The following is a 24523-nucleotide window of genomic DNA, read 5'->3' as shown; positions in this document are numbered from 1 at the left end:
CATGCGATTCAATTATTAATTCTAGACAATTAAAGCTTATATTGATAACAAATATCGACTCTTACTTTGCCAAAAATAGATTTTGTAAGTATTATATGTAAATCATAAGCATGATGCATCAAGAATCTCATGGATTAAGCATACATCATCAGACAAAATCACAAATAATCAATAAAATTCATAATTCCATTCATAATAGTGCAAATAGTCATAAAAGAATTAAATAAAATTACTCATGCATAAAGAATGGTTTCCTCCATCATCCCAGTATTGGGGTTTAGCTACTCATAATAATCATGTTCTCAAAATACATACTTGATGCTCAAAATATGATTAAAAGAGTGAAAAATATAAAACAGTGGTTCTGTGACCCACAAAATTCGTCCAGAAAGAAACGATACCAGTGAGCTGCAGTAAAACAACGACACCCAGCTGCTGCTGTTGACTCTGCAGAAAATAAGACTGCTCTGAGCAGTCCGTTCTTCGTGTTCTTCAAGGTTTGTTAATGGCAGCAGCAGCAGCAGCAGGTACAATTCCTGCAACTCCTCCTGCGCCTCTCTACTGGCCTCCCAATCGACCCCTAACTCTTCATCCCCCTTCTCTGACATAAAACCAACTATTTATAGGCTTTAAATCCCCTTGAAACTCGATCAAACCCCTTGGAAATCTTCATTATTCTTTACGGGTTGTTTGAAGAATAATCTTCTTCTTGTTGCGTTACAGGCTGTTTCTAGCTATTCTATCGTCTCAAATATCTTCTAGGACTTTTACCCAACTGTTTTGATGTATATCCCACGCAAGATATCCCATAAATCTCTCAAACTAATCTCAAACCCTAAACAGAAACCGTGTGCACTGTCTTGACTTTGTGTGGATTTTCTGACTTATCCAGCCAAATTAGATGGGTCTAATCGCTTCTAACAGGTCCCTTATGTCTTGTAGAGTCCGTGGGTACCAAATTTGCCCATTTAATCGCCTCCTAGGTCGCTCAAATCATTGATCCAAAACTGTTGACGCTGCTGCCTTTTTTCCCGCCAAAATCCAGTTTTGAAACTTTGAAGATGACCTCCGCCTATCCAGTTCCGGTGTCCCTTTAGTACATGCCCTGAAATGGGGTGCCCCTTAGTAATTAGGTTACCCCTTATCCAAAGTGAGAGTCCGTATAGTAATTTTCTCCCACGAGCGCAAAAACCACTTTTTAGCCAATTTCGCCGCAAAAGCTTATTTCTCCAAAAACACCTACAAAGACATAAAATAACCAAATAAGTACAAAATAGAGTACTAACAATATAAACAATTGGGACAAATTAGACACATAAATGCGTCTATCACGTGGTAGCGTGGCTGGCATGCGTGGCTGGCATGCGCGTCTGGCATGCGCGTGCGGCATGCTGGCGTTTTTTGGGAAGCTAGAGCGTTTTTGGGAAACTTGCGTGTTTTGGGAAGCCAACTTAGTATGGCGACCTTTTTGAGGCCGTGGCAGGTTTGAAGCGACTTGATTGGTCGACGGGAAGAGGGTCGGCATGCTAGGGCGCGGCCGCACTTTTAGCGCGTTGTGGCGGATTTGGTTGCCTAGCTTGTTTAAGCATGGTTTAGACCAAGGGGGTCCAGTATACTGCGCGGGGGCGAAACCCTTATTTGGAAATTAGTTGGGTTTATGAGTTCTTTGCAAGTTATCACAATAATTAGCTGGATTTTGTATGCTGCCACACAAAATCTTTATCTACAGAATACAATGTGCTTTCTGTCTGAGCATTTCGTGCAATGGCCTTAACTTTGGTACTTGGAGGTTCATGCTACTCCGCTGCGAGTGAACATAAATCCGTCATGCCATACCGATTAAGGGTTCTGTTGGGGAACATAGCATAGGAAAGTACTCAGTTAGTCTCGTATTGGCGAGGTGCCGAAATTTACAGACTGTTATGGATAAAAGTGTATTGAGCGGCTAGGTTAGTACTCGCAACACCGCTTCCTTGCAGAGTGACGTCACATCTGATGCAAGGTTTTACGATTTTAACCCTATGCTAAAAACCACCATCAACAAGAATATATAACCATGTTTGGATATAAACTTTGTATGTGAACTCATACTTGTGTAAGTCCAAAATCCTTGAACCAAAGTATGCGTACTTTGCTTGTTCAGGATGACCGGAGCTAAGTCCGCGTACCCGTACGCGTACTATCGGAAGTTCACATCCCGTGAATTTCTGCTGGAGTTTGTGAACTGAAAACAAGCTCAGTCCGGGTACTTAAGTATGCGTATCCATATGCATACTTAAGTGGGTTATTTTCGGAAAACAGTTTAATTCGTGAACTAAGACATTTATAAATTAAGGAACGCAATTTTTGCAAACCGTGGCTATATTGTTCATGAATTTATTCGAGTGAATCAAAACTGTTTTTGATTCGATTGTGTCTTGTATATTTCTATGAGATCTAAGCAATTGAACAACTCTCTAACTAGTTCATTTGAGTCATTTGAACTAGTTGTGGTGAATATGAATAAGGTTGATATGAAAGTACTCATATGGCTAACCATTGGTTAACTATTGTTGACTAACTAGTTCTACACGTTTAGGTACGGTTACTCAAACCTAAATTAAGTTACATTTTATTTGTGTATAACAAGCTAAGTCCGATCTAACGGTTGAAAGATATTAGCTTGAATCTAGTCAGGTTTTCATCTAACGGTGAATATTGAATGCTTTGTTACCAAGGTAGCATTGATTGCAAACCCTGATTTGTAGACTATATAAAGGAAAACTCTAGCAACTGGGAAACCTAATCCCCACACCTCCTGTGTGATACTAGTTGTATAAGCTAGAGTTGATTCTCCTTTAAGCTTATGTTTCTATAGTTGTAGCGTAGTTTTGATCACTAACATTGACAAACATGCTTGAGATAGCAACTCATGCGAGTTCGACCGAGCAATGCTCTAACAAGTTTAATTGAGAGTTTTGGATACAAATTCATATTCTTATGTAATTTGTTAATGTCCAAAGAAATCCTTATTTTCTTGTGAAAGTAAGGTCGCTCTTGTTGTTCTTTCGGGAATGACATTTTATGGGGGAGAGTTCTTAATTGAACTTGTGTTTAATTGCCAAATCTTTGTGGGGAGTGCGGCTGTGGAATATTATAGGGGTTATCTTGTATCTTTATAAACTCCTTGATGAATGCATTTAGTTTCCACTATATGATTGCATATAAAAAGTGGATATGTACTTTCTTTTTGTCATGGAGTGTCTCTATGGAAATTTCATTAGGATCCCACTAGTTTTCGTACCTTTGCCAATTTTATTGACAAAAAGAGGGAGAATTAATGTGCAGTTCACACTACAAATACATATGGTTTTCGGATCATTATGTAAGGGGGAGTGGTTTTCATGTGAGATGAAGTATTGACTAAGGGGGAGTGATACATATCACCGTAGTATTGTTGTCAAAGTTGTGATACAATTGAACTTTGATGTTGTGTAATAATACTATGACACTGTATAACAATGATTGAGAGCTTTTGTTTTCTCATTGTTATGGATACGGATCTTCAACAATGATGATGATGCGTTGAATATCTTTGGAATCATTGGAGTACTTGGAAGTTACGAAGATTTCGAGTAATGTTGAAGAACCAAGGAGATCAAACATGTGGATGAGAAGCTGCAAAGTTTATTTATTTTGTATTCCATATGTATTGATAGTTTTGTCACTGAAATTGACAAAGAGGGAGATTGTTAGAGCACTGCTCGGTCGAACTCGCAAGCGTTGCTATCTCAAGCTTGTTTGTCAAGTTTAGTTGCCAAAACTATAAGTCTTGATTTCTAGTCTACTTATAGCTAAGACTCGGACTAGGATAGAAAGTATAGTTGGGCTCTAGACTCCACGGCGTTCATCATGCAAAGACTAAGAACTACTCAAGGAACTGGTGGATCATCATTGATAAAAAGGTATATGGAGACTTGAACTTGTCTATCACTCAAAAGTCTATCTACTCTATCTCTTATCTTGAGACAAAAGTCGTATTGCTATATAGACTTCGATTATACACATTTGCTATTTCGAGCCGAGTTTATCTCGCTTATCTATTTCTCAAAATATGTGTTGGTAAGCTTTCACTTTGGCCAAGTATCTTTACTCGTGACGAAAGTCATGTTAGTTATTTCAATCTCTTGAAAATCGCTTTGATGAAAAATAGTGTGTGAATAACCACTATATAACATCCTCTAAGAATGTTTCAATGATTGAAATGAGAGTTTAAAATATATAACCATGTTTGGATATAAACATTGTATGTGAACTCATACCTGTGTAAGTCCAAAATCCTTGAAACAAAGTATGCGTACTTTGCTTGTTCAGGATGACCGGAGCTAAGTCCGCGTACCTATACGCGTACTATCGGAAGTTCACATCCCGTGAATTTATGATAGAGTTTGTGAACTGAAAACAAGCTCAGTCCGGGTACTTAAATATGCGTATCCGTATGCGTACTTAAGTGGGTTATTTTCTAAAAACAGTTTAATTCGTGAACTAAGACATTTATAAATTAAGGAATGCAATCTTTGCAAACCGTGGCTATAATGTTCATGAATCAATTTGAGTGAATCAAAACTGTTTTTGCTTCAATTGTGTCTTGTATACTTCTATGAGATCTAAGCAATTGAACAACTCTCTAACTAGTTCATTTGAGTCATTTGAACTAGTTGTGGTGAAGATGAATAAGGTTGATATGAAAGTGCTCATATGGATAACCATTAGTTAACTATTGTTGAACCAACTAAGTGTACACGTTTAGGTACGGTTACTCAAACCTAAATGAAGTTACATTTCATTTGTGTATAACAAGCTAAGTTCGATCTAACAGTTGAAAGATATTAGCTTGAATCTAGTCAGGTTTTCATCTAACGGTGAATATTGAATACTTTGTTACCAAGGTAGCATTGATTGCAAACCCTGATTTGAAGACTATATAAATGAGAACTCTAGCAACTGGGAAACCTAATTCCCACATCTCCTGTGTGATACTAGTTGTATAAGCTAGAGTCGATTCTCCTTTAACCTTGGGTTTCTATCGAGACCCTGTAGGTTAACGACTTGAAGACTTCAGTGGGATTGTGAAGCCAGACCCAACTATTTTCTCTGTAGTTGCGTGATCTGATCTTGCTGTTTCTATCGTGATTGAGTACAATCGTAAGATTGACTTGAGATTAATTTTTCTGATAGGAAAGATATAAAAGTAGTCACAAACATCTTCATCTCATCGTTTGTGATTCCACAATATCTTGTTTCGCTAGTCGATTAAGATTATTGTGAGGTGATTGATATTTCTAGGCTGTTCTTCGGGAATATAAGTCCGGTATATCAATTGGTTCCTGTTCACCTTGATTTATCAAAAGAATGAACAAAACTCGTAGGTATTTTTGTGGGAGACAGATTTATCTATTACTGTAGACTTTTCTGTGTGATACTGATTTGTTTATTAAAGTCTTCGACTTTGGGTCGTAGAAACTCTTAGTTGTGAGTGAGATCAGCTAAGGGAATCAAGTGCGTATCATCCTGCTGGGATCAGAGACGTAAGGAGCGCAATTGTACCTTGGATCAGTGTGAGATTAATTGGGGTTCAACTACAGTCCAGACCGAAGTTAGTTTGTAGTAGGCTAGTGTCTGTAGCGGCTTAATACATTGTGTGTTCAATCTGGACTAGGTTCCAGGGTTTTTCTGCATTTGCGGTTTCCTCGTTAACAAAACTTCCGGTGTCTGTGTTATTTCTTTTCCGCATTATATTTTGTTATATAATTGAAATATCACAGGTTGTGCGTTGAACCGATCAATTGGTAAATCCAAACTTTGGTTGTTGAGTGAAATTGATTGATCCTTGAACATTGGTTTTTGATACCGTTCAAGTTATTTCTCTTGTATTCAATCAGACTCGCAGATTTCTATTTGCTTGAGTTGGGATTGAATCGAGAAATTGAGATATAACTCTTTGATATAATTTTTACTAAGATTGATTCTGACTGTCTATTTGATTCTCTTAAAAGTATATTGGAGTTAGTCCATACAAATTGCTAAGCGAAATATTGGGTGAGGTTGTTAGACCCCCACCTTTTCAATATGTTTATCTTGGATATTGGCAACTTGTTAAATATTTCCTTAAACTTAGCATTGAGATCCCTAATATCCAGTAATAACTTTGATTTGACCGTGAGAAAGTAACAGAATATTTTTTTAGGATACATAACCAAAATTGTGCATGTACCCATCTTGAAAGCAAGAATCTCGGGAACATTGGAGATATGGAGAGTATTTTGTAGAATAAGGAAACAAAACACAAAACTGCATGCAACCTTTTATTTATGGACATGTCACGGACGGTGATCAACTGAAGTTTATGAGCCAAAAGTTTTTGAAATTTCTGGTCAAGTTGACTAGTTTATTGAAGATGAACATTGCAAGTTTTGTTGATGTAAGATTTTTTATGGTGACGATAATGAAGATGATATAATGGGTTAACTATTTGTTCCGAAAGGATACTGTATTTTGAAGGATTTAACAACATTGTTGAACTACTAACATGGACCATCATCACTAAGAAGATGGTTTGCACCATTGCTACAAACACCACTGCTTTTTGTTCAGCTATAAAATACATACCGAATTCCATTTCTGGATACCCATAGAATAATTATCTTGAGACCTATAGAGATTTACACATCCATTAGAAAGATTTTAAGAATTCAAAATTATGTAGAAATTTAAATTTTTAAAAATTTCCGAGCTAAACTTCAAAACAAAAATTTGTTTCGAATTCCGCATTTACTTATGTTTCATTTAACAAAAAATGGTCCTAAAAATAACTCTCTCCTTTTGGGCCTTTTGGGTCCTCCGACCGATCGACCCAATAAGACCTGTGGGTGGACGCTTTGTACAGCTGCATCAGCACGGGATAAGAAACTACGATCTCTTTAACATTGAAAAACGTGTTAGTCGGACAATATTATATCGGCGATGCTACACGGAGCCCCAATCTACGCCCTACTTATCGTCCAAGGTGAGATGGCAAACTGACGTGTAGGGAAAAGTTAGAAACCTTCAAACGTGTCAAATCACGTGAATTTCTCCTTCACATTTTCTTTCCCAGTCTCTATTTTCTCTTTTTCTTTCCTTCTCCCCTTTGCTATCACTTCACTTTCTTATTTCTAATCTCACTTTCTAGATCTTGATCAAAAATTTAGGCTTTGAATTGACTATGACCTAATATTTGAAAATGATTAGTTAGAAAATTATTGAGTGGAAAACATGCAAATAATTTGATTCTCCTGAAAATGATTACTCTCTATTTTGAAGAAAAAGGAAGTATGAAATATGAAAGTAAGTATGAAGTGAAAGTTTAATTTATGTCCAACATCGATTGGTTTGATTGAGCTAATATATCGAGATCCATCGATTAGGTTAAGGATCTGCAAAATTGGATTGTAATAGTTGGTACATGCAGTCATTAGAAGGCAAAAAAAAAAACAAAAAAGGAATCCAACATTAATCTCATTTGAAGCATCAAGAGCAGTATGTTCAAGTATATGGATCGTCATCGCAATTCACAGTGAGGCAACATAGTTTTGATTGAGATTTGTGAATAATATGAGTCGGTGAGTTAGTATATTGATCTGATATGTTCGAATTAGGTCTGAATCAGTGGATTATATTGAGTTTAAAAAGAAGGGGTTTTCATTAATCGTGTTTGATTGAAGAAATTGAAAGAAAGTTTTGGAAATTTGATAAAACATGATCTATGCTTTTCCCTTTGACATTCAATATATATTTGTTATTCAATCTTTCAATTACCCTTTAGAACACACAAACACACACATTGCGAGTTTCTTTTAATTATCATCTTAAAATTCCTAAATTCCTAAGTTTCTTTTAATTATCATGATTTTTTCTGTATGTGGAAGAATGAATTGATAAGAGAAAAGATGGGAAGAAGAGAAGGGGAGGTAGTTTGATAGAGATAAAACTAGATGATAAGGCTAACCCCTATGGACTAGATTTGAGTGCTAGATTGACCAAAAAGTGTTGCAAATCAAAAAATAAGTGTTGGAAAAAAATTAACAGTCATAGTGGATAGTTCTCTCTCCTACCAGCTGCTCGTCATCCAACTATCAGCGAGATTGAAACGCTGAATCGTTTGGCGCTCAAAAAGTAGTCCCAATGTCGAATGGTTTGGCGCTATATTTTTTTTTCGTAGAAAGAGAGAAAGTGATATAGAGAGAGAGAAAAATAAGGAAATAAAGTGATGGAGAACGTGAGGAAAGAGGAAGAAATGGAGAGAGAGAAAAAAAAATAGAGGAAAGAGGAAAAGATGGAGAGAGAAGAAAAAAAAGGGAGAAAGAGGAAATAATGAAAGAGAAATATTAAATAATCAGTTTTTTTTAGAAAATAAAAAATATAACGTTGTTTGGTTCGACGTTGGACACCGAATTGTTAGGCGTTTCACGGCTAGATTGGCCATCCCCATAGAAATTAGGAGGTTGCTCAATCTGACGTGGATGGCCAATTTAACAGTTAAATATCTAGCCCATAAGAATTAGCCTAATGCCACATGGGAGATATGGAAAGAAGGATCACGTGAATTTGCGACAGCTAAGCGAGCCACATGCTCTTGGGCGGAGAATAGGGCGGTATATGGACTTACAATAGCATTTCCAATATTATATAGATTAATTAATCGGATATGTACAGGCTTTTAATTGCTGACGTAGTTGCAGTCCTCTCTTACGGACCAAACAAAGGCCGTCCGTCCTAAGAAGAATCATTTTTAGTTTTACTTCCCTCGCAGCAGTACAGAATCTGAAAGATCTATTTATCAGAAGAAGAAAAAATCTCAAATCTTTCATCAGCAAGAACAGAGCACAGATTTAGTTTGTGATAGACAATTAAAAAAAATGGAGCTAAAACCAGGTTTATCAGCTCTCGTCACTGGTGGAGGTTCTGGAATTGGTAAGTTAATTTATTCCTTTTCACTAATCCACTCTATATATTCCTATTTATTCATCAGATCATGCGTATTAGCTCATACCCATGAGTCAACTTTAATAAGTGATAAGTAATTCAAACACCTATTTCATTTGGAATTTTGTAATTGGATTGCAAGTACACACTGTAACACTGACTCTTTGAACTTATAATTTAATATTATGGTTAGTAGAATGTAAATTGATGGTGTTTTTGATGTCTATGGGCTTGAAATCTATGAATTTTATGTTTTTGTGGGTATACAGGTAAGGCACTTAGCATTGCTTTGGGAAAGAAAGGAATTTTTGTTACTGTTATTGATTACTCTGCCGAGAATGCCAAGGAAGTGGCCTCACTTGTCGAAAGAGAATGTGCTAAGTTCCATTCAGGCCTAAAATTTCCTCCGGCAATGTTTGTTAGATGCGATGTTGCAAATTCTGGTAAGTCGGTTGCTATATTCATTTGCCCATGTGTAAAATCCTTTAAGTTATGAAGGTTAATTGCTGATTTTTTTGTTATGAACAGGAGAAATTTCTGCTGCTTTTGATAAGCATTTGGCAACATATGGAGGGTTGGATATATGTATCAATTGTGCTGGTATAAGTAATCCGATACCGTTTAATCAAGACACAACGGATGGTACTGCTTCATGGAGACGCACTATAGATGTAAACCTAGTTGCTGTAATCGACTGCACACACCTTGCAGTAAGCTCTTATGTGGAAACTTAAATTTGGATTTCTTTGATATTGTATCTGTAATCTATTACTTAATGATGTATAATTTATTGGTAGATACAAGCCATTCAAGCTGGACAGAAGCCTGGTGTAATTATAAATCTGGGATCTGCCTCAGGTCTTTATCCAATGTATGCTGACCCAATATACTCTGGCACTAAAGGTCAGTTGTTTTCACTTGCACTCAACAGTACTTCCACTTACATGATATTACTCTCTTGTTTCCTCAACTATTCACATTTGTGGTGCTACTTCATTTACTTGTTGCTCTTCATGGGACAATACTTTTGCAGGTGGAGTCGTTTTGTTTACCAGATCACTTGCTCTGTACAAACGTCAAGGAATTCGTGTCAACGTTCTTTGCCCCGAGGTAATAATTTTTGCTTTTTTAGAGTTTCAGGTTCTGGTAAGAAGGAAATGCTTTACTTATTTGTTTTCACATTTGTGGATGGATATTCTCGACTAAAACTTACGCCAGTCTTCATCCTGGTGTAATTACTTAAGACTCTGGTTATTTGACATGCAGTTTGTAGAAACTGAGATGGGTCGAAAGATCGACCCCAAGTTCATTGACTCTATTGGCGGTTTCTTACCTATGGAAATGGTTGTGAATGGTAATGTCATTTTCCTTGTTTCATGAAGTCTACTTTAACAAAAACTGTTTTTCTTTTGCTTTGTTAACTGTGAATATTTGCCCATATGATAGAAATAATTCAAAAAAATTAAGACTGAAGACGGGGTCTTTTGCTGGTACCACACTCTTACGAAATCTCTGCATATCACCAGAAAGCACCAGAAACGAAAGGAACCATAATTAGTAAAGGAGAAGAAAGACATTGATAAACAAAGATATAATATCCATCTGACAATCTCAGCCTTACTCTCTCTAAATTGTAGAATTATATGCCTGTTGATGATTACGTGACTTTTAACTTGATATTGTATCGGTTCTAGGTGCTTTTGAGCTCATTAAAGATGAGAGCAGAGCTGGTTCATGTTTATGGATTTCAAAGCGCAGGGGCTTGGAGTATTGGCCTACACCTGCAGAAGAAGCCAAGTACTTAGTACGGTCTTCAAGATTCAAAAGGGGATCTTCGTACACTGCACCTAACCTACAAGTTCCTCAGAGTTATGAGAAATTGTTAGTAGAAATCTAGTCTCGCACTAAAGTTCTTAAGTTATATCATTCAAAACTGATGCCCTTTTTGGTTAGTTGGGTCATGAGAATTTTCCGACCCGCAACTTACAGATAAAAATCTCATTGACACTGTTCATTGTTGTCCAGAATTGTCCACACCTTAACTCACAATTTCCGAAATGCAACTAAAATCGTTCGTACACAGTTGAAGTTGCCCATCAAACCACATCATGTCCTTATCAAAATCATCTATGCTGGTGTAAACGCCAGTGATGTAAGTTTCTGAGTCATCTCCTAAAGGAATTGATTATAACGTCATTTTGCATTATATCAGGGCACTATATTATTTGTAATTAACAAGTTTATGGGATTGGCAGGTAAATTACAGCTCGGGCCGATATTTCAGTAATGACAAAGATCTGGCATCACGTCTTCCACTTGATTGTGGATTTGAGGTGCTGTAAATCTTAGAACCAGTGTAAATCTTTTTTTTTCCCTAATAGAAGACCAAAAGTTACTGATGCTTTTACTAATCCATAATTTGTTTTTCTTTCTAATCGTCTTTATAACAGGGTGTGGGATTAATTGCTGCTGTGGGTGACTCGGTCAGTAATTTAAAAATAGGGAGTCCAGTTGCAATTATGACTTTTGGAAGCTATTCAGAATTCACGGAAGTACGTTCTCTTACAGAAGTTTCCCCTCATTTTAGGCGTTGTTTTCTTTTTCCTGTTTGATATGTTGTTTTTTTTCCGATTTTCAATTGTAATAACTTCATACAATTTTGCAAGTCTTATATCTTTTGTGCTCTCAAGTGCAGATTCCTGCAAAACACGTACTTCCTGTGCCTAGACCAGATCCTGAGGTTGTGGCAATGCTTACTTCTGGACTCACTGCATCAATTGCCTTGGAGACAATTGCCTTGGAGAAGGTATGCCACTTATTTTAGTAACAAGTTTGTTACCACAATCAATATTAGATTGTAGGTCAAATTATGTATCATCCACTGCTTCTTTACAATGATTGAGGAAAATATAACTTCTTTTGCAATTTGTAGTCGGCACACATGGAATCTGGAAAGGTGGTTCTTGTTACTGCTGCTGCAGGAGGGACAGGCCAGTTTGCAGTACAGGTATGTCCCTGATTGAGTTTATGTAATCTGATTTCATCTGCACCAAACTTGTGAAGTTCCTGAAACTCAATTTATGTTTATTGCGCTAGTCGAAGAATGTAACCACCTCAAATTCTACTTGTACAGCTTGCAAAGTTAGCTGGAAATACGGTGGTTGCTACATGTGGCGGTGAGAAAAAGGCTTCACTTTTGAAAGATTTAGGGGTTGATCGCGTCATTGATTACAGAAGTGAAAACATGAAAGCTGTATGTGTTATTACTAATCTTGAACTTCTTTCGTGCTGAATATTTCAGTTGGGACAGTATGTTCAAGTTTAAGAACTGCCGATTAGTAAATACACGTTCTCAAAATTTCAACTTGTTTTTTGTTTTACTTTACTTGTTCTAGGTCCTCAAGAAAGAATTTCCCAAAGGTGTTGATATCGTCTATGAATCTGTTGGTGGTGAAATGTTTGACCTGTGCTTCAATGCATTGGCGGTCTATGGGCGGCTCGTCGTAATTGGAATGATTTCTCAGGTTAGTTTTCTCTAACCATCATCTCATTGATACAAATATCAAAGTAGATAATAACTATTAGGTATTCTTCTCTACGTGATTGCTTACAGCTACTTGCAAGTGTTTACAGTATAAGTTATTTCTTTGCTAATGAACCGATGAAATATTGGTTTTTAGTATCAAGGAGAACATGGATGGCAGCCTTCAAATTATACTGGACTCTGTGACAAGATACTTTCGAAGAGCCAAACTGTGGTATGTACATTAGTGAGAAATTAGTATCTACTTTTTCCCATTGTTGACAATTTATGCATTTCATGATCAACTATCTTAATAATCTGTTATTGTGCAGTCGGGGTTTTTCCTAGTTCAATATAGTCACTTATGGCAAGAACATTTGGACAAGCTATTTCATCTCTTCTCCTCAGGGAAGCTTAAGGTACTCATTTTTGTTCTTTACATATTTTATTAAATTAAACTGTATCCTCTTAGTAGCCATCCTTTCAGATTAGTGTTTCTAGAACAGACTTCCCCTTTCAGAAATTTGGTTTAACGTTGATTTCAATTAACAGTAAATTGTTAAAAGTGCTTGGCACAATTATATCGGTTTTCAATTTAAAACTAGCCTAACTTGCTGATCTTTGTTTCTTAACAGGTTTCTTTAGACCCCAAAAAGTTTACAGGGGTCAAGTCTGTCGCAGATGCTGTTGAGTATCTCCACTCCGGTAAAAGTGTTGGCAAGGTATACAGGTTTTAAGTGTTATAATTAATCTTCTTAGCGATTAATCGTTTGTTTTTTCATATGCAAGTTATGTTTGTCCTGCATCTGCATGATGTTAGGTTACTCAATATACCTCACTTTATTGTTACTCAGGTGGTTGTTTGCATTGACCCAAGCTTCTCCCAGCAAGTGGCGAAGCTATGAAATCACAATGCTAAACAAATCTTTTGAAAGCCCTGTTTCCTCTGGATTTTGAATTGAAAAACCCCAAAATATTGTGCATACTGGATGCTACCAAACTCTATTAGTGAAACAGAGAGTGAGATTGAGAGCAAGATGTAGCGTAGCTTCTTGTACTAAAAATAAAGGCGGGAAAGAATGATAGATCATATCTAAACTGTGTCAGTAAAGTTTATAAATCTGTAAGGTTCATTCATCTAATAAACTGGATTTGTTCATATCAATTTTGCTGTATCCTGTTTCATGTTGTATGTATTTTTTAATACCAAGAATGCCAGATTGTTAGACTGAGAGCAAGAATGCCAGATGTAGCTTGTTGTACTGAAAATAAAGGTAGGAAAAAAACAATAAATCATGTCTAAATTGTGTGGCAGTAAGTTTCACAATCTGTAAGGTTAGTTCATCTGTTGCAGCTAATAAAATGGATCTGTTTATCAATTTTACTTATGAATATGAAAATGCCATGTTTGACTTATCTTCCTTTATCACCGGATAAAACTTCAGCACTTCTGTATTCATAAATTTCCATTACACTGTCTGGCTAAAAAGAAAAATTTACATGCAAAAAGATCAAAATTCTGAAATGCCGATTTCTATCTAGATTGTTTTGATAAAACAAAAGAAGCTTTCACTGTTGGTCATAAGCTTACAGCGCAAGGCCAAAACATCCGTGTAAGCTGCCAAATTTTGGGATTTGCCTCATAAGTTACCAAAAAGATGAGATTAAATCACTCCAACGACCTTACCAGGGAGCATTGGCCTCGGCTTCAAAATCCGACTCATACTTCTCTGCCTTCACTTTCAATGTTTTGATATCCTTCTCAAACATTTTTGATGCATCTTTCAGTTCAACAAGCTTCATTTCAAGAGTTTTCATCTCCTCTTCTGCAAGTGTTCGTTCAATTGTAGCTTCTCTGTACCTTTTCAGATCTACTGTTTGTTCTGATTCAGAGGCCAGTTTCACAAGCTCATCCAACCGAGGAAGCAAAAAACCCACATTCATGCCAAGGTGCTCAAATGCTTCCAAAGTCTTTCTCCATATTGCAAAATCATCCCTTGAAGTTCTGCCAACTTTGCTACATCTAATGGCATCAGCAATGTTGATAGTCTCAGAAATGATACCTGCAACTAATTTACAGTTGAGGCCTGGCATAAGATTTTCATGCAGGAACGAGTTCTGACTGCAGCAGAGCTCGTAGTATTTAGACTTTACATGTTTGGACATTTCCGAATCTATAATCAAATCGTTCACGATTATGGTGAAACTCTCTGAATTCTTTATATCTTGAAACGCAGTCACGGAGCTTGCAAATTTAATACCTCCCAAGAAATCTGAATCTGCCTCTTCACTGCCATTTTCAGGTTGATCAGTAACTGATAGTGGGGGACTAATGTTTTCATCTTTGCCTTGAGTAACAGCTAAAGGAGAATGCTTTAGGCGTTTCCCTAAAACGGCTTTTCTCGTCGGCTTCATATCATTGCCAGCCTTGCCTAATTTAAACATCAAACAACATGAGCTGAGTAACTACATGCCACCAGTTTGAAGTTCCATATAGACTGAACAATCAGAAGAAGATGCCCAACGAAGATACCTAGAGAACCTTTATGCGCACAAGCTTCCAGTTGTAGAAGGCCAAGAGCACCATCAACTTCATTTTTGCCTCGAATAACGGCTAAAGGAAGACGCTTTGGGTGTTCCCCTACAATGGCTTTTCTCGTCAGCTTCAAATCATTGCCTGCCTCGCCTAATTTAAACATCAAACAACATAGTCATAAGTAGCTAAATACCAACGGTTTGAAATTCGATATAACTGAACAATCAGAAGGAGATACCCCAAAAAGATACCTAGGGAACTTTTCCGCGCACAAGCTTCCAGTTGTAGAAGGCCAAGAGCACCATCAACTTCTGCTAATCCAGTCGTCCTAACAATGTAAACCTATAAAACCGAAAAGTTGATTGGGAAAATATGAGAAACCTATTGCACTGTCAAGGAATGATTCATATTCAACAGTGTGATGATAACAGAACTGATTTTGAAGCAATCACTGCCTTCTCCATATAGCATCTGTGAAGCTGTTTTTCAAAGAAAAGCAAAATTGAATCCATCGAATCAGAATTTTTCTTCACAATCGGTCTTCTTGCACAAATGTGAAAATAAATCATAATAGAATCCGTGGTGAAAACATATATAGCAACCTCCTTATTATTGCTACTAACGGTGATGCTTCTTTCATTCTTGAAACTAAAAGAGTGGAATTGGTCTAATAGATACAAGATTAACAGGTGACACCAAGGAGCCAAACGCATCTACAGCAATAAATCTGAGATCACAACAAAATGCTCAGCCTTTAAGGATGCAGTTAGGTGAGCAGGACAGGAGAAATGGGAGTTCAGAAGGTCACAACTCCGACAGGTGCACAGAGTGGAGCACATACTCTTAAAGGAAAAGCAATTGTAGATGCCAAATCTTTTTTGGTTAGTACTGCCTGGCAGCATCACCTCAAATTGAAGATGCCAAATCTTTTTTGGTTAGTATTGTTTCTTGGGATGTTTATATTATCAAACAAAGTTAAGAAAAAACAACCACAATAAAGAAACATCTAATTACCTTAAATTTATTAATCTTGATTAACTGGAAAACCACTGCATCCCCCTCTACTAGCTTATGAGCAATGGAAAACCCTCTCCATCCACCACTCAGTCCACACTTTCCAGCAAGGTATTTTGCAATGTGCTCTTCCCCTTCCTCATCCAACAAAGTCATTGAAATGTCTTCTTGTGACATATTTTTAGCACAGAATTTCGAGGGAAGCCCCTGTCAACAAAAGGCAGATAAATATTCAAACCCGTAACTTATTACACTCAAATCAAGACATGAATCATCACAAGTAGAATACTAATGGGAGCAAATAGCAATTACCAGCCAAAATCCCCCTGTAACATGTGACTTAAGCATAAGTTTGACGAAACTTGGGAATGCAGGGTCTAAACTCGATCGAATATCTTCAGCTTGATCTTTAGTCAACAATTTAGAATTACCAATCTCAACCATATGACTCTTATTTTCAGATCTACAAGACAATAAAATTTGCAGAACTCCACAGTCAAATCAGAAAACCTCTAAAAAACACAGCTTTCTTTAACAAAATTGGATTCCAAAATTATTTCTTTTCATGAACCTTACCCTGTTAACTCCTTCACTGGATCAGCAACAATTACCTGTCCAACATAATTATTACATTTTTTTGAGAAATGGTAGGGTAAAAAAAGAAAAATAAATCAAGAAAAATAATTTTTTTAGCAAAATCAAAGTTGAAAATTTATGAACCTTAGTTATTTGAGATTTAGGGTTTGAAGAAGTGATAGAGCTTCGTTGAGAGAACTGAGTTTGAGTTATTCCATCTTCATCTTCTTCCTCTGTTTCCATAGTGTTTTTTATTCTTAATATATTTTCCTCTGCTGCTGACTCTTGGGTGTCCATCTTGATTGTATTTTGCCTTTTCTGCAGAGATTTCTCAATCAGAAATTAGGGTTTTTCTTCGAGAGTATGTGAGTGTTACTGGAAACCCAACTGTTTGAAATTTGAAATGAACTGGACTCTAGAGTCTAGACCGCCAAAAGTTTACTTTTTCAGTGACATGAGTCACATGACAACTGAATTCATGTAATGCCGCAACATTTTAAGGGGACAATATTGCCCTCTGTTGTTTTGTTCGAGGTCCTCGTTTATGGTGAGTGGTAAAAATGTAAAAAAAAAGGTTAAAAGGGTCAAATTTGAAACCGATTAAGAAATATCTAAAAACACGAGTTTTACACCTTTTTAAATTTAGTTCCATTCAGCACTGAAATGGTACACCCTCATGTAAATTGGTACATGCTGAAGTGGGTGGAACTCCGTGGAAGGGACTTTTGGAGGATTGCCACCAACAATAGTTGGACGGGTATCATTTCCTACATGACAAAAATAATAATAATTCCCCCAAATGATATCTGTCTCGCTGATATTGGTACTTATCTTTAGCAGTCATATACTTTTAAGGACCGTTTTTATTTTTTTGGAGCACTAGAGGGATAAGGAGTGTCCTCATAATAGCAAAGGACAATATCAACAACTAAGTCTCTAATTCGGGAACATGTTCAGGTAGTCTGGAAACGAAACCGAAATCATAAACTATCTTCCTTATATTATGGTTCTCGTATGTGGATCGTGGATCTCCACGTGCTCCTATCTAAAGCCGTCTATTTTAATATTTTCCATTCCGTCTAGTCTCTTTTCACTTTCATGTTAATTTTGGTCGATCTTTACTCTTCGTTGTATATGGATGTGACATATAACTCATGTGTGCACAAGTGCCTCGTAGGCTCTCTGTCGAAGATGTCAAACTATCTGAAGCGATGTTAAATAAACTTTTCTTCTATTGGCGTTACTCCAAGTCTATCACGTATATCATCGTTCTCAATTCGGTTGGGTCTCGTGTTGTCACAACTCCAACGCAACACACGCATTTCTGTTACACTTATTATCTGTTGGACGTTTTTTTTTTGCTAGCCAGCATTGGCCAACATATAACATAGCAGGTCTGATCCCCGTCATATAAAACTTACCTTTGAACTTTAGCAGAACTTTTCTATCACATAGGATGCCAGATGCATGTCGCCATTTAATCCACCCAACTCGAATTTTATGGTTAACATCTCATCAATTTCACCATCATCTTTCAGCATCAACCCTAAATATTGAAAGGTGTCCTTTTTAAGCAGTACTTGTCCTCCCAAAGTGACCTCCCCATCCTTCGGCTAGCAACGCTAAACCCACATCTCATATAGTCGGTTTTAGTTATACTATTAGATTCTAGAATCCGCCTCCAAAAATCCAGTTTCATATCAACTCCTATTTTACTCTCACCAATTAGAACCACATCATCGACAAATAATATGCACCAAGGAATCTTTTCTTGAATCCTTTCTTGTAACTTTATCAATCACCAAGGTGAAAACGTAAGAGCTTAGCACTGGCCCTTGATGTAATCCTATCTTAATAGGGAAGTCACTAGTTTCGTCGTCGCATCCGCGAAAACTAGTCACATCGCCATCGAACATATCCTCGGTGAGGATGACATACTTACTAGGGACTTTATTCTTTTGAAGAACTCACCACATGAATCTGGACTTTGTCATACGAGTTCTCGAAGTCGATAAATAGTGAAATTCCATGTGTAGATCTTTCTCCTGCTCCCGATATCTTTCTGTAAGTTGTCTTGGTATAAATATTGTCTCCATAGTTGACCTCCTAGTCGTAAAACTAATTTGGTTATTTGCTACGCTTATCCCATTTCTCAAGCGATGCTTAATTTACTCTCTCCCAAAGCTTCCTTGCATGACTCATAAGCCTGATTCCCCTATAACTTATGCAATTTTAAATAATGCATTGTTCTTGAATACTGGTACTAAAGCGCTTCTCCTCCACTCATCCGACATCTTGTTTGTTTGGAAAATCTTATTGAATAATTTGGTTAGCCAAGTTATCCCCAAATCTTCAAAGAATTTTCGCACCTCAATAGGGATGTTATCAGGCCCTTACGCCTTCCCTATTTTTATCATTTTTAATGCCTCTTTTACCTTCGATTTTTGGGTCCTCCCAACAAATCCTACGTTTGTGTCATCAAAAGAGTCATCTAGCTCTCTTGGTGTTCTCCTATTCTTCATTGAAAAGCTTGTTGAAGTATTCTTTTCCATCTGTTCTTTATCTCGGCGTCCTATACCATAAGTCGATTATTCTCATATTTGATGCATTTGACTTGGTTGAAGTCTTTCGTCTTGCCCTCACATAGTTTATTTATCCTATAAACGTTAATCCCCCCCCTCCCCCCCGCCCACCACCCACCACCACCACCTTGTATTTAGCTTCTGGTAAAAAACTTCATATACACGACCATTGCTTCACTTACCGCTCACTTTGCATTCTCTTTTGCAGCTTTGTACTTTCGTATGTTCTCCTCACTCATGTGATGATGAAATCCTTTGTACCACTCCTTATTATCCTTGATCGCATTTGTACATTCTCATTCCACCACCAAGTATCTCTCGGTTCACGTCTGAAAAGTAAGGGTACCAAGTATACGATAAACTTTTCTGTTCGGAAACCTGTATGGACAAAACATGATACAATCGCAAGTAGATCTAATTAAAGATCCTTGAACAACGCATATAAAGTTTATATCTCTTTCTCTTCGCAATCAGAAAGTCAAGACAATTAAGTATGTGAACCTAATTGTATAGAAGAGTACTTGTACAATATCAAAAATCAATATCCAAGATCAATCTGGTCGTATCCAAATAAAGAGGATCCAAATTCTGCCAAGTATGAAACTTGTTATTTAACTTTTAAGATACAAATTTTACAAAAGAGGGTTTCTTAATTGACCATGGACTTATCTACTAAGATTGATTACGTACTACCTGTATTATTCCTATTATAAATATAAAACAATATAACGTGAAAAAATAAAAACACAAGACACCAGAAGTTTTGTTAATGAGGAAAATAACACATGCATAAAACTCTTGGAACCTCGTTGAAAATTGACAACCAAACTGTATTAAGTCGCTACAGATACTAGCCTATTATCACATTCATACTTGAATGTAGTTGAGACTGAATTCATCCTCCAAGCAATTCAGCTGCAGTCGTGCTCCTTACGTCTCTTTAACCTCGTAAGGTTCTACTCAATGGATTCCCTTAACTGATGTCCTTTACATCCTAAGAGTTGCTTCAGCCTCAGTGAAGACTTTTGATACCAATCTACCTCTAACAGATAACCCTATTTGATTTGCCATTAGATCGAATATATCAAGGCTTGGAAATCTGTTTGCAGTATATAAAGATAGCAAACCTCATAAATACGAAACACTTACACTCAGTTAGCTGAGAAGCCTGGATTATTAACCACCTCTCAAGAAAAATCCTAAACTTATCAATAAATTATAGTTTTAGATACCTTGAGGAATCATAATTTTCTGAGACGAAAAGAACTTTATGATTTATATCTATCTCGTTCATGAAGAAGATTGAAGAAAACCTCGACAAACTGAAAAAACAAGATCTGGATACATGAACTATGAAGGTAATGATAGTCGAACCTGGATTTACGAATCCCTAAGTGAAGTTTTTAAGTTGTAAACATAATTATATTTCTCAGAGGAAACCTATGTCTAGTAAGACGACTCTAGCAAATAACTAGGACGCATAAGTGTCAAAGATTGAATTTCCTGGTTGTTTGAGTCTTTCTATTTATATACTTTCAAGACTAGAGGTTGCTTGGAATTCAAGTTAAGATAACGTGAGAATCAAGCAAAAACTTTTTTTAATCAGATGAAACTCTTGTTAGGAGTTCATGTAAGCATGTGACAAGTTTGTATTGAAATAACATAGAAGAATATAAACTATGGTCCAGAGTACTGTGTATAATGATAGTTCATGGCAAGTATGCCTTATGGACATGTAAGCATAATCGTGTTCATTTAACACTTAAGACTTGAATCATGATACATATACACCAAAGTAATTTAGTAATCAAAGATGTTTAAGAGGTGTTCATGGGAGTTGTAGCAATGCCAAACATATGCTTTTCTGGCATCGCGTTTACAATCCTAGGGCCTACAAGATCATATATTAAGGAGCAGTGGAGTAGAAGGCATGGATGAAAATTTTCATAAGGCTTTGCAGACACTACAAGCAACTCTTCCTGATTATGACTTTACCAGCTTTACCAGTAAGGACACCCCCCCACCCCAAAGAACAAAGTAACCCGGCGAGTGCTCTTTTTGGTAAGGTAGTTAAAGACATAGATAGAGTTTACGAGTTATCGAACAGACAGAAAGCGATCTTTGGTTGCCTGCAAGCAGCGCATGCCCAGGATTTTCTCCTGGCTATACCGATTGAGGGCCTTGGACAGAAGATGACACCTGTTGAGTACCGGCTATTCTTAAATACAGGTTAATGATCCCTCTGTACCCTTTGGATACACACTGTCCTGCTTGCATCACAGGATGCTTAGATACGTACGGGGACATGCAGTCCATTGCAAGGTAGATCCTGGGTTTAAATATAGACATGATCATGTGAGAGATACCTTGTATGATGTATTGTGGAGAGATGGTATTTCAGCAAAGAAAGAAGCGGCTGCCAACTTTTTGACAAACCCACTTGAAGGGAGATCAACGGTTAGGCCAGCAGACGTTCTTATTTTTGGATGGGCTAATGGAAAACATGCATGTGTTGACCTCACTGGTGTTTCCCCGTTAGTAGGCATTGGACATTGCACCTTTACAGTTGGCCAAGCAGCGTTGCGAGATGCTTCAGGTAAGATAGCGAAGCATGAGAAAACGTGCATTGATAATGGACATGCTTTTATTCCCTTTGCTTTTGATACTTTTGGTTTTTTGGCTCCAGAGGCGGTTGGACTTCTCAAGAGAGACCAGAAAGTCATGCACAATAATGTCATGACTCCCGGTTCAAGAGAGTTTGTTTTTAAAAGGATAGGTTTCGCAATTCAAAAAGGGATTGCGGCGCAGCTTGTTGCTCGCTTGCCTACTATGTAAATCAAAATTTTATTTAATATTAAAATAATAATATTTTAAAATTTATGAACCTTTTCTTAATTCGTACTGGGTAGGTATGTGTAGGGGTAGACGTACTTATGAACCAACTCGTGAATTTAGGGAGCTAACTTAGCTAAAAAAAAAGAATTAGGGAGCTAAGGTACGTGTAACAAGTATGTGTATCCTTAAGCTAATCATGAAATCGGGCCCTTGAGTATGCGTACCTTCCCCTTTACGAATTTCAGAACCTTAGGGTACTCGTACCTCTCTTGTTCCGAAACTCATTTGACTTGAGTACGCATACTGGGTATACGTACCTACCTTGGGCCCATATTTCATCTTTTTTCATACTTTGAAATATTCTCAATTGCCATAGCAATAAAATATCGGTGTTTGGGTAAGTTTGAGACAAAGATAGTTATTCAATAATAAATTGTTTCAAACTAAGATTGCTAAGGATCCACAAAAATTCATCGCTTGAATCATATTTCGAGATGTTTAATAAGAAAACTTGACTCGAAGCTTCTTCTTTGAAAGATTAAATATACTAGAAATCATACAACATAGTCTCATATAGATAGAATGGTAATGTTGTTAGTAAATAAAATGGTTCAGTCTTCACATACTTATCTGTCGATGAAGTTCTCCAAATGTCTTTGTTTGATCTTCAGTCCTCAATATCCAAGAGTTATTCAGTGATGTCTGACACTCAACTATCATACTCTAATCCGACTTAGATTTAGTAGACTAGAAATCGCCCGAGCAGTGCTCTAACAATGTTTATTTCCCATCGTTACCCCAGACACCTCTACATCCACCTTTTGAATACAAGTTTCCATCTCTTTACACATACTAGTCACTTCTCCTTTTACGTTCCATACCCTTACGCCAATACCTTATATTTACACACCTATAAGGTGTATCCCTTAAGCTTTCACCACTTTGTCTCATTTTCTTTTCCAAAGGAAATTTTCATTGAAGGAGAAAGAAAATAATAGGACAAAAACTCTAAAAGAGTCACCAACAAGCACAAACCACCTCAAACACTAATTAGACCTTCCTGTATCATTACATGGTTAATGATACTAATAGTTCATTCCACCATACTATACTTCTAATCTTTTTCTAGCATTTTTTACAAGCTTAACTATCCGTTGCATGGTTGCAAGATAATTTCTTTAGAAAAAAAGACAATACACTGACTTAAAATACTAAAAATATGCTGACACTCCAACACTAAACTTTGATCTTCCTAAATGAAACTCCCATCGTTACCTAGTAGATTTTCACGACATCTTAGTTATCACCTTCTACAACAACTCTTTGAAAGTGCAAATTTTTAATCCATCTCGAAGCCCTAAGAAGAACCATATATATCTTAAGCTTGCATCATATCTCTGGCTCTTGCTGAGAAATCCATTGCCCCCATGAACCTCCTCGCACAATTATGAATTATCAAACCAAATCGAACATTAGAGTATTCATACACAATGAAAGACTCAATGTTAATATTTAACTAGTCAACTTAGGTCTTTATTATTTTTCTATTCCTTTAAACTTTTGTGTCGCTGTATTGGTTAAATGGATTTAAGAGATTTATGTAGTTTTTAATTCTATAAATGATGTTGTTGGAGGTGATGCATCCTAATTTCAAACACCTCCCCACACGACAACATCAATTTAAATAACTTCATCGAGGTAAGTAACAATTTTTTTTTCTTTTGAATTTCGTTTTCATATATCTATCTATCTATCATAGTAAAAGTCGGGAACTTTACAAAATGATCGTAATTAAAGAGAATCTTGTCACAGATTTGTTTGGGGGTGTTTTAACTTTCAAGCTCATGCTTTTCAAGAACTCCAAACTAATCTCAAGATAAACACAAGTGTTAATGAAAATATCAAAGGATAGCAAATTCACTCTTGAGTGATTTCGTTTTGGTAGTTTAATGCTAATAATTTTAAATTACCCGAGTTCACGAATCTAAGAACTGAGTTTGTGAACCTAGCTTGTACAATTCAAAAAAAATAAAAAAAATAAAGTCTTTGAGTTCACGAACTTGCAATGATGAGTTTGTGAACCTATTGTAGATAATTTGTACGAGAAATTTTGTCTTTTGAGTTCGTCAACCTATTAAATTTTGTCTTTTGAGTTCGTCAACCTATTACGTTTACTATGCCAACTTATAAAAGAAAAAAATTCTCCCGAGTTTTAATGTCATGTGATTTCACGGACCCAAGAAGGTGAGTTAGCCAACTTAGTACAAGAGAATCCACCTGAGATTTTTGAGCATTTTACTTCGCGAACCTAAATGGGAGAGTTCACGAACCAAAAGGAAATATTTTCGTATTTTAGTCTTCAGAACTATCATGGTGAGTTCGCTAACCCAATACCAGGTTATATGCGCATGTAACTTATTTTGCATTTGATTTCACAAACCTATATCTTGAGTT

General features: G+C 36.7%; 2 protein-coding genes across 3 annotated transcripts; one reads left to right on the top strand and one right to left on the bottom strand.

Moving 5' to 3' along the window:
* The first annotated feature begins 8726 nt into the window (after nucleotides 1–8726).
* LOC113297504 (probable quinone oxidoreductase) lies at nucleotides 8727–13901 on the top strand. The gene is made up of 18 exons (XM_026545994.1): nucleotides 8727–8991; nucleotides 9273–9446; nucleotides 9532–9713; nucleotides 9801–9906; nucleotides 10037–10113; nucleotides 10270–10357; nucleotides 10698–10884; nucleotides 11029–11155; nucleotides 11259–11336; nucleotides 11454–11555; nucleotides 11699–11809; nucleotides 11936–12010; nucleotides 12137–12256; nucleotides 12399–12527; nucleotides 12684–12761; nucleotides 12859–12945; nucleotides 13162–13248; nucleotides 13381–13901. The coding sequence occupies exons 1-18, from the start codon at nucleotides 8937–8939 to the stop codon at nucleotides 13429–13431; spliced, it is 1914 nt and encodes a 637-aa protein (XP_026401779.1). The 5' UTR covers nucleotides 8727–8936; the 3' UTR covers nucleotides 13432–13901.
* Nucleotides 13902–13977: 76 nt separating this feature from the next.
* On the bottom strand, nucleotides 13978–17034 carry LOC113332115 (B3 domain-containing protein Os01g0234100-like). Of its 2 annotated transcripts, XM_026578792.1 has the most exons (8): nucleotides 16797–17034; nucleotides 16653–16687; nucleotides 16389–16539; nucleotides 16077–16283; nucleotides 15497–15541; nucleotides 15314–15404; nucleotides 15060–15212; nucleotides 13978–14958 (listed from the first exon to the last, which is right to left on the bottom strand). In XM_026578792.1, the coding sequence occupies exons 1-8, from the start codon at nucleotides 16947–16949 to the stop codon at nucleotides 14210–14212; spliced, it is 1584 nt and encodes a 527-aa protein (XP_026434577.1). In that variant the 5' UTR covers nucleotides 16950–17034; the 3' UTR covers nucleotides 13978–14209. The 2 variants fall into 2 exon arrangements, with proteins under 2 accessions (XP_026434577.1, XP_026434579.1); XM_026578794.1 differs by lacking the exon at nucleotides 15497–15541.
* Between the last annotated feature and the right edge of the window lie 7489 nt (nucleotides 17035–24523).

The sequence above is a fragment of the Papaver somniferum genome, chromosome 1 (assembly GCF_003573695.1).
Source record: "Papaver somniferum cultivar HN1 chromosome 1, ASM357369v1, whole genome shotgun sequence".
Lineage (NCBI taxonomy): Eukaryota > Viridiplantae > Streptophyta > Magnoliopsida > Ranunculales > Papaveraceae > Papaver > Papaver somniferum.
Note: the sequence above shows the minus strand (reverse complement) of the source record. Positions and strands in the feature narration are given on the sequence as shown.

What these genes read in the sequence shown, in the direction of transcription:
- LOC113332115 (XM_026578792.1), bottom strand. Translation starts at nt 16,949, where the DNA reads ATGGACACCCAAGAGTCAGCAGCAGAGGAAAATATATTAAGAATAAAA. An exon ending in CTAAATCTCAAATAACTAAG is followed by an intron (nt 16,688 to 16,796) that starts GTTCATAAATTT and finishes TATGTTGGACAG; the next exon opens with GTAATTGTTGCTGATCCAGT. An exon ending in TGCGCATAAAGGTTCTCTAG is followed by an intron (nt 14,959 to 15,059) that starts GTATCTTCGTTG and finishes TGTTTAAATTAG; the next exon opens with GCAAGGCTGGCAATGATATG.
- LOC113297504 (XM_026545994.1), top strand. Translation starts at nt 8,937, where the DNA reads ATGGAGCTAAAACCAGGTTTATCAGCTCTCGTCACTGGTGGAGGTTCT. An exon ending in TATGGAAATGGTTGTGAATG is followed by an intron (nt 10,358 to 10,697) that starts GTAATGTCATTT and finishes TATCGGTTCTAG; the next exon opens with GTGCTTTTGAGCTCATTAAA. An exon ending in TCTCCTCAGGGAAGCTTAAG is followed by an intron (nt 12,946 to 13,161) that starts GTACTCATTTTT and finishes GTTTCTTAACAG; the next exon opens with GTTTCTTTAGACCCCAAAAA.